The 15,592-nt window shown below is 44.0% G+C and overlaps 1 protein-coding gene across 1 annotated transcript in view; it reads right to left on the minus strand.

Moving 5' to 3' along the window:
- Window positions 1-807: 807 nt before the first annotated feature.
- The window catches only part of robo3 (roundabout, axon guidance receptor, homolog 3 (Drosophila)), a gene marked incomplete in the record, with an annotated part of 138,740 nt that continues 123,955 nt past the window's right edge, over window positions 808-15,592 (minus strand). The window contains 7 exon segments of the mRNA XM_034232726.1: window positions 808-1,566; window positions 7,579-7,721; window positions 8,694-8,852; window positions 9,690-9,797; window positions 10,271-10,467; window positions 11,313-11,528; window positions 11,987-12,134. Of these exon segments, the coding sequence (XP_034088617.1) occupies window positions 1,555-1,566; window positions 7,579-7,721; window positions 8,694-8,852; window positions 9,690-9,797; window positions 10,271-10,467; window positions 11,313-11,528; window positions 11,987-12,134 (983 nt within the window).

The following is a 15,592-nucleotide window of genomic DNA, read 5'->3' on the forward strand; positions in this document are numbered from 1 at the left end:
TGTGAGTCTCGTACAGTAGTGTTGATTCAAATTGTATGCACCATAGGAAAAACCTCTGACAAATGTCACAATAATCTCTGGGCATCGCCCTCCGCCCGCTACACCCACGAGTTCATACTTTGTTGATTGATTGACATCTTACACCGGATAGCCCCCTCTTGCTTTCTAAACAGCCATTGGATAAAAAAACACGTTTTAAAAAAGTTCAACTGTCAATCAAATGCAGGTCATCATCATTTGTGGGACGCAGGACAAATGCATTAACAAATGATGAAAATGTTGTGCAGTCCCACACAATGTAGGACACCTGGTCAACTTCTCACATGTGATGAATAGGCATTGAACACTGCAGCTCATGGAGGAAACATAACAATATCATTTTATTACAAGGGAATATTCACTTCATCTTTAACTGAACTTTGAATGTATTTTATTGCAGAATAACTGCAGCCTTGAAATCGTGTGCATTTGAATTTCATTAGCTGCGTCTCATGTTTATAGACAGAAGAGCACCAGCTACCAACAATGGTATGGGTGCTGATTTCAATAATAAGGTGTTCCAATGTGAGCCTATTGAATGTGTTTTCATCCATTTCCCTCCTGGTACTATATTTGATGTAGCATGAGGTGTGGAGGAAGTCAAAATGACTTCTAGTATGAAATGCCAAACCACTCATGTGTCTCTAGTGTTGTGCTTGATCTAATGTTGTCATGGCAACCATGCCAGATAAAAGAAAGTAATGGCGGAAACAGACGACAGATAAACACATACACCTCGTCTTAAAAAGCATTATCTCTGAGAGCGGCTTCAGGAATGAGATCAGCATTATTTTTTATTGTACATTTACAAAACAACAATAGTACAAAAAGTCAGTCCAGAGAAATGTTTCTGTTTGTTTTCGACGGATTATATGCAAATGTTTTCTCACAACTGCAGCAAACAGTCCCTCAGACGCACAAGGTGAGGAGCGGGGGGGGTACAATCAAACTTTTATAAAGCTTGTGTCTGCCGGTCGCTCTGCAGCAGAAGAAACCAAAGGAAACATAGAAAAGTTTGACATTCTTAGCGGACACATGGGTGCGGGGGTCCCGGCCTCCGGAAGCTGGCCCCGCTCCTTTTGGTTTTTCCAATCGCCCCTCTACAGCAAACACACTTTGTGCTTCATATGTTCTGTTGTTTTGCCATCACAACAAGAGAGTGCAACAGTAGCTTATGCTTTTCCCAAAGGTATACATTTTGACAAAAAGGTTGGCACATTCAAGAAGACATGAGCTTATTTATAATAACAGACTTTTTACATGTTTTTTCATCCTCATAAATACAATATACGTCTCTTTCCCTGCATCCAGAGCCCAAACAGTACAGACAGGTATTTACAAATGAAGGGAGAGGAAAGAACTCAATTGCTCATAAATATTCAATGTAATGCCAAAAATGGTAGCTTTCTTTCACACAGGGACGCAGAGTCTGGATCCTGAAACACTAAGCTGTCCTCGCTGTCTTCAGGGAGAGGGGGGGGGGGCATCGAAGGTACACCGACACTCCCTGGGTCCTTATCTCATCTCCTGGGGAGAAAAAAGGGATATATCAACATTATATCACATATTTCAGTTTCTGTAATCGTGTACTGGACTGAAAAAAAGGCCCTGTTCTGCTTTTTGTGGTTTTCCCTTCCTTATAGTGTTCTATAGGTTTCAGTGCAATGGTCTGCAAAGACGCCTCCATTCGACTCCTTGGTTTACTTCTGTAACATAATGACATCACTATGTAACACTTGTGCTTCTATTGGCTAACAAACACATTTTGACGTGATAGGCTACAAGATACGTGATAGGGCGGGTCATCTCTAAGCGGTTGACCAATCACAACAGAGCCGGCCAGCTAACCAATCATAGCAGACTGGGCTCTGGTTTCAGACAGAGGGTGAAAAGAGGTGCTGCAGCACAGGCAGTATGAGAACAATAAAGAGCTGTTTGAACATTAAAGCATGGAGACATTTAGAGACACTACATACTGATATACACCTGAACATCAGCAGGAGAGGACTCTTTAAAGTAGAGACACTACATACTGATATACACCTGAACATCAGCAGGAGAGGACTCTTTAAAGTAGAGACACTACATACTGATATACACCTGAACATCAGCAGGAGAGGACTCTTTAAAGTAGAGACACTACATACTGATATACACCTGAACATCAGCAGGAGAGGACTCTTTAAAGTAGAGACACTACATACTGATATACACCTGAACATCAGCAGGAGAGGACTCTTTAAAGTAGAGACACTACATACTGATATACACCTGAACATCAGCAGGAGAGGACTCTTTAAAGTAGAGACACTACATACTGATATACACCTGAACATCAGCAGGAGAGGACTCTTTAAAGTAGAGACACTACATACTGATATACACCTGAACATCAGCAGGAGAGGACTCTTTAAAGTAGAGACACTACATACTGATATACACCTGAACATCAGCAGGAGAGGACTCTTTAAAGTAGAGACACTACATACTGATATACACCTGAACATCAGCAGGAGAGGACTCTTTAAAGTAGAGACACTACATACTGATATCCACCTGAACATCAGCAGGAGAGGACTCTTTAAAGTAGAGACACTACATACTGATATACACCTGAACATCAGCAGGAGAGGACTCTTTAAAGTAGAGACACTACATACTGATATACATCTGAACATCAGCAGGAGAGGACTCTTTAAAGTAGAGACACTACATACTGATATACACCTGAACATCAGCAGGAGAGGACTCTTTAAAGTAGAGACACTACATACTGATATCCACCTGAACATCAGCAGGAGAGGACTCTTTAAAGTAGAGACACTACATACTGATATACACCTGAACATCAGCAGGAGAGGACTCTTTAAAGTAGAGACACTACATACTGATATACACCTGAACATCAGCAGGAGAGGACTCTTTAAAGTAGAGACACTACATACTGATATACACCTGAACATCAGCAGGAGAGGACTCTTTAAAGTAGAGACACTACATACTGATATACACATGAACATCAGCAGGAGAGGACTCTTTAAAGTAGAGACACTACATACTGATATACACCTGAACATCAGCAGGAGAGGACTCTTTAAAGTAGATACACTACATACTGATATACACCTGAACATCAGCAGGAGAGGACTCTTTAAAGTAGAGACACTACATACTGATATACACCTGAACATCAGCAGGAGAGGACTCTTTAAAGTAGAGACATTACATACTGATATACACCTGAACATCAGCAGGAGAGGACTCTTTAAAGTAGAGACACTACATACTGATATACACCTGAACATCAGCAGGAGAGGACTCTTTAAAGTAGAGGACATTACATACTGATATACACCTGAACATCAGCAGGAGAGGACTCTTTAAAGTAGAGACATTACATACTGATATACACCTGAACATCAGCAGGAGAGGACTCTTTAAAGTAGAGACACTACATACTGATATACACCTGAACATCAGCAGGAGAGGACTCTTTAAAGTAGAGACATTACATACTGATATACACCTGAACATCAGCAGGAGAGGACTCTTTAAAGTAGAGACACTACATACTGATATACACCTGAACATCAGCAGGAGAGGACTCTTTAAAGTAGAGACACTACATACTGATATACACCTGAACATCAGCAGGAGAGGACTCTTTAAAGTAGAGACACTACATACTGATATACACCTGAACATCAGCAGGAGAGGACTCTTTAAAGTAGAAACACTACATACTGATATACACCTGAACATCAGCAGGAGAGGACTCTTTAAAGTAGAGACACTACATACTGATATACACCTGAACATCAGCAGGAGAGGACTCTTTAAAGTAGAGACATACATACTGATATACACCTGAACATCAGCAGGAGAGGACTCTTTAAAGTAGAGACATTACATACTGATATACACCTGAACATCAGCAGGAGAGGACTCTTTAAAGTAGAGACACTACATACTGATATACACCTGAACATCAGCAGGAGAGGACTCTTTAAAGTAGAGACACTACATACTGATATACACCTGAACATCAGCAGGAGAGGACTCTTTAAAGTAGAGACATTACATACTGATATACACCTAAAACATCAGCAGGAGAGGACTCTTTAAAGTAGAGACACTACATACTGATATACACCTGAACATCAGCAGGAGAGGACTCTTTAAAGTAGAGACACTACATACTGATATACACCTGAACATCAGCAGGAGAGGACTCTTTAAAGTAGAGACACTACATACTGATATACACCTGAACATCAGCAGGAGAGGACTCTTTTAAAGTAGAGACATTACATACTGATATACACCTGAACATCAGCAGGAGAGGACTCTTTAAAGTAGAGACATTACATACTGATATGAACCTGAACATCAGCACAATATGTCCTGTGTGTCAAAGAATAGATTTCAAAATACTGCTGCTGGTTTATAAAGCACTGAATGGTTTAGGCCCAAAATACATTTCTGACCTCCTGCTAAATGATAAGACGGAATGTTTATTGCACTGCTGCTTTCTCTTTGTATGAATTCAGAAGAGTCATCTTGACCTTGGTTTTATATCGCAAGTCAGTTTTGTAAGAATGAGTCAGATGGCTGTGTAGTCAGGTAGACATCAATCTATACTCTGTCTGGGGCCTGTTCCTAATATTGATTTGTACATGTTTCTCAGAGCAGCACTTAAGAGCATGCTATTAAGCACTTTTTAACTTTGGCTTTCTTCCTGATGATGCTGAACCATGTAATATAGTGCTGTATTAAATATACATGACTCAATAAATGTGAATACTGCAAACCACACAATGAAATGTTTTATACTTTGAATCATTCGCTGTGAACATCCAGTTGTGCAGTTAACAGCCTGCAGCTCCTGCCTCATCATTAATGTAGCAGAGTCCCTTTCAGGAGAGACGATCTAGCTGCTACACACAGAACTTACACATCTAGACTGCACGTTTCATGCATATGCTTTCATCTTTAGTGACTGTCATCCTTTCCTTATGTAAGCATATGCCAAACAACATAAATAAAAAGTCAAAAGAAGATTATGGAGGCAGAAAACGGGAAAGTGTCATTTCAGCCAGAAGAGAGGAATATATCCTGTGAGAAGAGGGAGAGGAGGACAGAAACAGGAAGTGCTGTGTGTGCTAGTTTAGTTTGATTTAGTTGAGAGGTAATGTTCTCTTCTCGGGGTGTTTGAACGACAGGAACACACCAAAGTTTCAAGAACAACTTCCCATCGCGACAATGGAACCTTCCGGGGAGTCTGTGAACGCACCATGTCCTGAGCTCTTTAAGTCCCATTCTAGTCTTCTCATTTAAACACTTGAATTATCAGAGGATCCATGCTCATGATGAAGACTTCTGAACGACAGACTTTGGGGACATTGTCCTCTTGTGTTGCCCAGGATCCGTCTCATCTGAAGCCACAGAGTCCAGATGTGGAGCTGATGTAAAACACGAGAACAGCAACAACTGCCTGCCTATCCTCTTAGGGTCAAAGGTCAGAGATAGCAGTCAGCAGCCCCACAGGATGGGGGGGTAACCTGACTCAGACTTCCTGTAGAAACACCCCAAACTTTATTGGAAAGCTTTCATGTCCCCGGCAAGGCGTGAAAAGGCCGGCGGGGGTCAGTGAGGGTCAGAGAGGGGAGTGAGGTGTTCCTTACCACCCCACAGGGGGTGGGGGGGCCTGAGAGGCACGAGATACAAGGGGGCTCAGTGTAAGTGAATGAGCACTCGTGTGTGTGTGTCACTTTTATGAGTTGCTTTGCTACATTCCTGTGTCAGATGTGTGTTGAGGTGAGGGGGGGCTGACCCCTGACCCCTCAGGTTACAGCCCTGACAGACAGCATCAAAGCTGCAAAGTCTGCTCCTCATGAACACTGAATTATCTCTCAAATTAAATTATAATGGGTCACTTACTACTTACTAAAGCAGTTCAGTCGGACAATTAACTGTTTCTTAACAGCAGCAGGGCATGAGATGTAGTATACTACCTCGGAGGGTTGTGGTTTGATCCCAGCCCCTGCAGTCGATGTATCCTGGGGCAAGACATTCATTCCAGAGATGCTCTCCATGGCATGGACAGACTGGATAAAGCACTATGCTAATACAGCCATTTCCCATAGGATAGTTTGAGTTTGGTGCTTAGGCTCCGGCTTCATCAGATGTCTTGCATAGAACATTCAGGAGAGATGATGAAATACATGTTTCCCGGATCCTACAGGTGGATGCAGGTGAGGGGATGGATGGTGAATCCTTTATTAAAGTAATAGTGTTGAAAGGGGGACACAGAGGGGATAACTTGGGCAAATGGTTGCAGGTTGGTTTCTAACCTGACCGCCAGCTCTACCAACAACATCAGTGGCAAGTGGTATGCGAACCCTTGGCAAGGTTCACATCAGCAGATGCTTCTTGTGTATAGCATACTCAAAATATCTGAGTGATTATTATACGTAAAAATAGCTGGAACAACACTTCTAATCTTGTTTCACTGATTAAAACAACGCTTGCTAACTCAACAGGTTTTTGTGAAAGGGGTTCACATACAAAGTTACACTGTGAATGTTTGAACAATGTTTCAATATGGACAAGAACAAAACAATCATTTGTGTGCTATAAATTAAACCTGATTGTGTTTGTTGATTATTGCAACGTAGGTTAAGATCAGACCATATTGTAGAACACATTTATACATCAATGCAGGTTGTTCCAAAGGGTTCACTCACTTGTTCTTGCCAGTGTGCAGTATATGGCGGCCCAGTAATGGCACATTCTGCAGCTTAAAAAGGAGAGTGTGTTTGGCTGGTGGTAAACACAATTGCAGCTCCAGTTGACTTCCTGGTCTACCTTGATGACCTTGATGTATTTGTGGCAAGTTCCTAACTCTATGGTTATAAATCCATAGCATTTGGTTTAAAGTGATAACACATCTTTAACTCCCTCTCAGCTACCTGCGTCTCCCCACAGTAATGTTGAGAGTCACTGTGTGTAAGCGTTGCCTCAGCAGCATGAAACCATGGAGCGTTCCATTCGGCTGGCACAGCTTGTTCTGCGGTGAAAACACCAGCGCGTCGCCAGGGAGCCTGCAGGGGGGCATTTATAGAGCGCTCCCCCCGCGTAGCGCGGCCTCAGAAGTGCACTCCAGAGGGAGGAGGTGGGCGTGCACGCTGAACATTGTTTCTGACTGTTAAGCATACTCTGAGTAGACTTATGAGCCTGGGAGCATGTTGGTGTGTGAGTGTGTGTGAGTGTGTGTGAGTGTGTGTGGGCAACAAGGGAATGTAAAAGCTCTTTCATACGCCTGCACAATAATACCATGTGTGTTTTATGGAGCACACGTAATGGTATGTAGATAAAACTAAACCACATGCACCTCTCCATGGCAGGGACAGCCTTTGTTCCGTCCTCATGAATATCTTAAAGCATCAATTATTAAAACAACTGGAGATGAAAAGAGAACATTTCCCCCGCATGAGTCCGCAGTGGAATTATAGAATGTTTAGTCGTGCTGTATGTTACCTCGGTGTATTTCCTGGCTGAGGGGGGCCCTCTGGAGCCCGTGGAGCCTCTGGACGAGGAGCTTCCTGTGGTCGAGCAGTTACTGGACATCTGGCTCCTGGAGAGGTGGAGAACCTTACTGCTGTAGGGCAGCAGGTCCTCATCTGGGGGGGGGGGGGGGGCAGGACAGAGAGGACATGTGGTTAACTGTGAGGGCATTCTTTATTTGTCTCTCTTTTTTTGTTCTGTAATTTTGAGTTTTTTGTCTTGAGTCTAGGTCTTTGTATTGTATCATTTGAAAACAGTCAGTACAGAAGCATCATGTTGCAGGATGTTTTAGAAAGGCTTGTGTTTTCATGTCATTTTATAGCTGCATTTTACACACTTTTATACAAATCCTTAAGAAAATGTTTTGTGGTATTTGTTTGTATATGTTTTTGTAAACATTTGTTTAAACTTGTTTATTTTATGCATTTGTAAATGCAGCCCTGGCAAGTAACGTTTAATTGCATTTTATATTTTGGCATCAGCTATCCAGACCTTTTGGAATATGCACAGAATTAAACAACGGAAAAAGAAGCAATATTTTGTCTGTTTTGATAAGATCCTCTTATATATGCCTCTTTCTGAAAACCTCATTTGTTTACTGTGTTTATGAAGTATACCCACTATTGTACACCAAAGTAAGTTCCATGTGTAAACCTATTGTCAATAAACCTGACTCTGATTCGGACCCTGAAATGTATGATCTGACAATAAGTCATGTACACACGTCCATGTGTCCCATTTTCATTACTGTGGGACACTTGAAGAGTACTTCAGCAGCAGGGCATGAGAGCGTGTAAGATAACATAGGATGGACCTCTATTAATCCCCGTGGGGAAATTCAGTTGTACAAGCAGCAACAGGGTAAGCGTGAACAACAGGACAGCACAGATTCACACAGGTTGAAGAGCTGCTCAAACAGGCAGCCACTCAGGGCGGAGCCAAAGTAGTGTACACAGTTTATTTTCAAGTGTTATCTTTTTATCCCATTTCTGATTTAAACAAGGAGTGTAATATTCCAGGAGGATCATGAGCTCTGTGTGCTGGGTTAGCCTCTGCCAGCCTGAACTGAGTGTAACCCTTTGTCTTACTTTCGATGTGTCTGTGAGCCGAGCCCTTCCTCTGGCTGCTGTACTCGCTCCTCTCCAGGGAGGACAAGGCCACGTTCACTGCGTTGCTGGCCTCCATGCTCCCCTGCAGACCCTGCAACCTCTCCCCCCCTGGGGGAGGCTCTGGAGGTGGGGGAAGGTCTAAACAAAAGGAAAAACATGCTTAATTTCGAGTCAGCTTCCTGTGGCATAATTACTTTTTATTCATAAGAAATAAAAGCACTTGTTTTTCATGTTTTTGATTTCTGTTTTTCTCTGTATAATTGAGTACGAAGCAGAGAGTAGCAGTGATGTGATCAATAGATCAGTCATTAGCCCGCATGGTTTTTCTTACCACTGCTACGCTGACGACACCCAATTGACCCAGAAAGCGACTCAGGTTCTGGTCCAGGCTCTCGTCATCTCACGCCTAGACTACTGCAACTCCCTCCTGGCTGGTCTACCTGCATGTGCCATCCGACCTCTGCAGCTCATCCAGAATGCAGCGGCTCGTCTGGTTTTCAACCTTCCTAAATTCTCCCACACCACTCCGCTCCTCCGCTCCCTTCACTGGCTTCCGGTAACTGCTAGAATCCACTTCAAGACACTGGTACTTGCTTACCGTGCTGCGAATGGATCTGGCCCTTCCTACATCCAGGACATGGTTAAACCGTACACCCCAGCACGTGCACTCCGCTCTGCATCAGCCAAACGGCTCGCTGCGCCCGCACTGCGAGGGGGACCCAAGTTCCCATCGGCGAAAACACGTGGGTTTGCTATCCTGGCTCCAAGATGGTGGAATGATTCTATAATAATTCTGTTTTCTTCAAGTTTGTATCTTCTTGGTCGAATGCACTTATTGTAAGTCGCTTTGGATAAAAGCGTCAGCTAAATGCAATGTAATGTAACTCTTACTATATTACAGACAACAGAAATGTAGCTGATATTGTTCCTCTGACTGGAGAGAAGATATTTAAACCCAGACCCAAGCCCACTCACCTCCTTGCGCATCTCTTCTGTAAGCTGAACTCTTGGACACCTTTTTCTTCACTCTGGATTTTTGGTTGGGGGGAGTGCACGTTTCTGCTGGGGAGGAGCAACTGTGCACTGTATGAGGAGAGGGGAGATCAATTAGAGTTTATTATACATATATAGACATGAGGGATTGATGTATTCACTGCATACTCCATATGCTATAACACCCCTGTTGTGCAATATTATTATGTGCAATATATATATATATATACTGTTTCGCAATTGTTATTAGTATTACTGGCTTAGTTAGACAACTAAACTTCTGTAATAAATCTGTAAATAATTGTATATTTTGAAATACTGTCACTGGTACTGGATGTGTTTTTTTTAAATTGTTATTTATGTTATTTCAATTTTCATCTTTAAACCATTTTTAGCTCTTTATTTTTGCTGTAACAATGTAAATGTACCCTCTGTGAGACGAATAAAGGTTTTTGATTTAAAATACAAACAGTGAGTCAGCACAGGGTGAAAGAGCACATGCATGTTCAGCTTGTATTATCTTGTTTTCTGATGTGTGTGTTTTTCCAGGCTTGTCTCCTTACCCGGTGTAGTGCTGCCGCTGTCTGGGTTGAGCGTCGGCCCCTGGCTGTGGGGGCCGCGGGGGGCGGGGCTCTGGCACTGCAGCGTGCCAGCCTCCGATGAGCCTTGATGCTGCTGGCCGGAGAGGCTGGGGATGGAAGGGGGGGGCAGAGGGCTGGGGGCCTGGGGAACTGGCACCGGACCGCAGGCCAACCTTCTGCTATGGAGGAGAGGCAGCGTGAGAGGAGAGGAGACCCAGAACCAGAACCATCTCTGGGTCAGACAGAGCAGGGGTATAGAAACTGTTTGTGCTTTTCATCCCGTTTGGTTCCCTGTTTCTGTTATGATTTTACTCAGCATGTCGTAGTAGGGATTCATTAGTTAGTCGTTTATAGATTAGTGTTAAGTGTTCTTTTGCTGGAAACTCAAATTCTAAAAATATGTATTGTTAACATTTGGCCAAAGGATTTAATATGTGGCTTACAATGGAAAATGACCACTATGGTTAAAAATAAAACAAATAAATAAATTACAATAGTTTTTCCTGAATATGAGAACATGACTGTGCAGCTAGTTTACAAATGCATTATTGAAATGAGAATATGGAACCTAGCATTTGTAAATAATAAATAGCAGTGTTAATAAAACAGCAGCCACTTTGAAACCTAACCCTACTGCTCAAACAGATCAAGGGTGTAATTAAGGCATACAAGTAAGAATTGTATGGTTTGTGAGTTTAATTATTCATTTATAACAGTAATATTGGGTTTTTTATTTTTATTTTAAGGGGAATACACTTACTTTAAATGTTTAATATATGTAAAAATAGAACAAAATAGGACAGGACGGGCTGTAAATTCATGGATAATCTACTGTAATGGAATTATTTCTCCATGTCTACAGGTTGATCTGAACCTCACAATAACTGTATTCATGTGTTGCATCTCAATTACCATTACACTGAACACCACGGTACTGTATAGCCAATGAGTTTTGAAGAGTTTAGGGTCATGAGTGACTTTGGATTTCTACGTCAACACATGGTTGGCGAGCCTCCTCACATACCGTGACAGCTGCTGGTCTGCTTGGCTGAGGCGTGGGGGGTCATGGGGGCCCCGGGGCTCCTCGTGAGGCGAAGGGGTGAGCGTGGCGGTGGACTGGTGACTGTAGGAGGTGGCTGGAGAGGAGGCGGTGTTCCTGTGTAGGGGGGAGGGTCCGTCCTCGCAGCCCTCCATCAGATAGGTCCTCTCTGGGAGGGGGGGGCACCACTCTTCATCTGACCTACAGCCACAGAGAGGAGTGTTACAGCTGGATGATAGTCAGACAGTGTTCTCAGAAAAACAAAGTCTCATTTGACAATCCTAACCCGCTCTGAGGCGATCAAACATTAACTCTGTTCTCTCAGCCTCCGCTCAGTTAGGGGGTCTCGCCGTTGGCTAAACCTCAGGGGGCTCAGCTCTTACTCGGGGGGGATTCTGCTCTGAGCTACAGGACAATATGTGTGCTCTCAGACTGCAGAGAGGGAATGGAAAGAGGAACACAGCAAATTGTGTTTCAGAGGTGGGGAAAACAGTTTAATCACTAACGCTATTGACCCAGGCCCAGGTAATTGAGTTGTTACAGCCAGAGGCAGCGGGGGGGGGCACCTAATGTGCCTGTTATAGGTGACAGTGAGTGTAAAAGATGGTGCAGCAGTGTAATACTAATTTATAAAGATGTGTGAAGGGAAGCTGACTCACCCTATGTCCATGTCCTCGTGCTCCGGGGGCTGATCGTCCGGCTCACACTGTTCCAGCTCTCCGATGGGGGGGGGTGGGGGCAACGCCTCCATCCAGGTCAGAGACGGGGTCTTCACAGCCTTACCCATCGCCTTCTGTTTGGGCTTACCTATAACACAGAGAAACACAGTGAGTCATATGAAGAGGAAACGTTGTCATGGTGACGTCACTGTATAAATATGTCTAAGCTCATTCAGACAAAGAGTGAGAGCAAGAGTCTGTGTGCAATGGAGACAGGACTCAGAGAGACTCGGAACTTTGATGGCAAACACTGATGGTTTATTTGGAGCTTTGGCCGGAGGATTGACAAAGACATGTGCTGTGCCACGAGTTGACACAGTAGATGCCAAACCAATTCTGAAGATCTCTACCCCAGACCAATGTATTCTGAGAGAAGAATCAACATTGTGCATAACAAGATACAACCATAACACCTCTATCAGCTGACGCCAACAGGCAGGAACATAGAACCATAACACCTCTATCAGCTGACGCCAACAGACAGGAACATAGAACCATAACACCTCTATCAGCTGACGCCAACAGGCAGGAACATAGAACCATAACACCTCTATCAGCTGACGCCAACAGACAGGAACATAGAACCATAACACCTCTATCAGCTGACACCAACAGGCAGGAACATAGAATCATAACACCTCTATCAGCTGACGCCAACAGGCTGGAACATAGAACCATAACACCTCTATCAGCTGACGCCAACAGACAGGAACATAGAACCATAACACCTCTATCAGCTGACGTCAACAGGCAGGAACATAGAACCATAACACCTCTATCAGCTGACGCCAACAGACAGGAACATAGAACCATAACACCTCTATCAGCTGACACCAACAGGCTGGAACATAGAACCATAACACCTCTATCAGCTGACACCAACAGGCAGGAACATAGAACCATAACACCTCTATCAGCTGACGCCAACAGGCTGGAACATAGAACCATAACACCTCTATCAGCTGACACCAACAGACAGGAACATAGAACCATAACACCTCTATCAGCTGACACCAACAGGCAGGAACATAGAACCATAACATCTCTATCAGCTGACACCAACAGACAGGAACATAGAACCATAACACCTCTATCAGCTGACACCAACAGGCAGGAACATAGAACCATAACACCTCTATCAGCTGACGCCAACAGGCAGGAACATAGAACCATAACACCTCTATCAGCTGACGCCAACAGGCAGGAACATAGAACCATAACATCTCTATCAGCTGACACCAACAGACAGGAACATAGAACCATAACACCTCTATCAGCTGACACCAACAGGCAGGAACATAGAACCATAACACCTCTATCAGCTGACGCCAACAGGCAGGAACATAGAACCATAACACCTCTATAAGCTGACGCCAACAGGCAGGAACATAGAACCATAACACCTCTATCAGCTGACGCCAACAGGCAGGAACATAGAACCATAACACCTCTATCAGCTGACACCAACAAGCAGGAACATAGAACCATAACACCTCTATCAGCTGACACCAACAGGCAGGAACATAGAATCATAACACCTCTATCAGCTGACACCAACAGGCAGGAACATAGAATCATAACACCTCTATCAGCTGACACCAACAGGCAGGAACATAGAACCATAACACCTCTATCAGCTGACACCAACAGGCAGGAACATAGAACCATAACACCTCTATCAGCTGACACCAACAGGCAGGAACATAGAATCATAACACCTCTATCAGCTGACGCCAACAGGCAGGAACATAGAATCATAACACCTCTATCAGCTGACACCAACAGGCAGGAACATAGAATCATAACACCTCTATCAGCTGACGCCAACAGGCAGGAACATAGAATCATAACACCTCTATCAGCTGACGCCAACAGACAGGAACATAGAACCATAACACCTCTATCAGCTGACGCCAACAGGCAGGAACATAGAATCATAACACCTCTATCAGCTGACGCCAACAGGCAGGAACATAGAACCATAACACCTCTATCAGCTGACACCAACAGGCAGGAACATAGAACCATACAGTAACACCTCTATCAGCTGACGCCAACAGGCAGGAACATAGAACCATAACACCTCTATCAGCTGACGCCAACAGGCAGGAACATAGAACCATACAGTAACACCTCTATCAGCTGACGCCAACAGGCAGGAACATAGAACCATAACACCTCTATCAGCTGACGCCAACAGACAGGAACATAGAACCATAACACCTCTATCAGCTGACACCAACAGGCAGGAACATAGAACCATAACACCTCTATCAGCTGACGCCAACAGGCAGGAACATAGAACCATAACACCCTCTATCAGCTGACGCCAACAGGCAGGAACATAGAACCATAACACCTCTATCAGCTGACACAACAGGCAGGAACATAGAACCATAACACCTCTATCAGCTGACACCAACAGGCAGGAACATAGAACCATAACACCTCTATCAGCTGACGCCAACAGGCAGGAACATAGAACCATAACACCTCTATCAGCTGACGCCAACAGGCAGGAACATAGAATCATAACACCTCTATCAGCTGACACCAACAGGCAGGAACATAGAACCATAACACCTCTATCAGCTGACACCAACAGGCAGGAACATAGAACCATAACACCTCTATCAGCTGACACCAACAGGCAGGAACATAGAACCATAACACCTCTATCAGCTGACGCCAACAGACAGGAACATAGAACCATAACACCTCTATCAGCTGACACCAACAGGCAGGAACATAGAACCATAACACCTCTATCAGCTGATCCAACAGGCAGGAACATAGAACCATAACACCTCTATCAGCTGACGCCAACAGGCAGGAACATAGAACCATAACACCTCTATCAGCTGACACCAACAGGCAGGAACATAGAATCATAACACCTCTATCAGCTGACGCCAACAGGCAGGAACATAGAACCATAACACCTCTATCAGCTGACGCCAACAGGCAGGAACATAGAACCATAACACCTCTATCAGCTGACACCAACAGGCAGGAACATAGAACCATAACACCTCTATCAGCTGACGCCAACAGGCAGGAACATAGAATCATAACACCTCTATCAGCTGACGCCAACAGGCAGGAACATAGAACCATAACACCTCTATCAGCTGACACCAACAGGCAGGAACATAGAACCATAACACCTCTATCAGCTGACGCCAACAGGCAGGAACATAGAACCATAACACCTCTATCAGCTGACGCCAACAGGCTGGAACATAGAACCATAACACCTCTATCAGCTGACACCAACAGGCAGGAACATAGAATCATAACACCTCTATCAGCTGACGCCAACAGGCAAGAACATAGAACCATAACACCTCTATCAGCTGACGCCAACAGGCAGGAACATAGAATCATAACACCTCTATCAGCTGACGCCAACAGGCAGGAACATAGAACCATAACACCTCTATCAGCTGACGCCAACAGGCAGGAACATAGAATCATAACACCTCTATTAGCTGACGCCAACAGGCAGGAACATAGAATCATAACACCTCTATCAGCTGACGCCAA

The sequence above is a fragment of the Gymnodraco acuticeps genome, unplaced genomic scaffold (assembly GCF_902827175.1).
Source record: "Gymnodraco acuticeps unplaced genomic scaffold, fGymAcu1.1, whole genome shotgun sequence".
Taxonomy (NCBI): Eukaryota; Metazoa; Chordata; class Actinopteri; order Perciformes; family Bathydraconidae; genus Gymnodraco; species Gymnodraco acuticeps.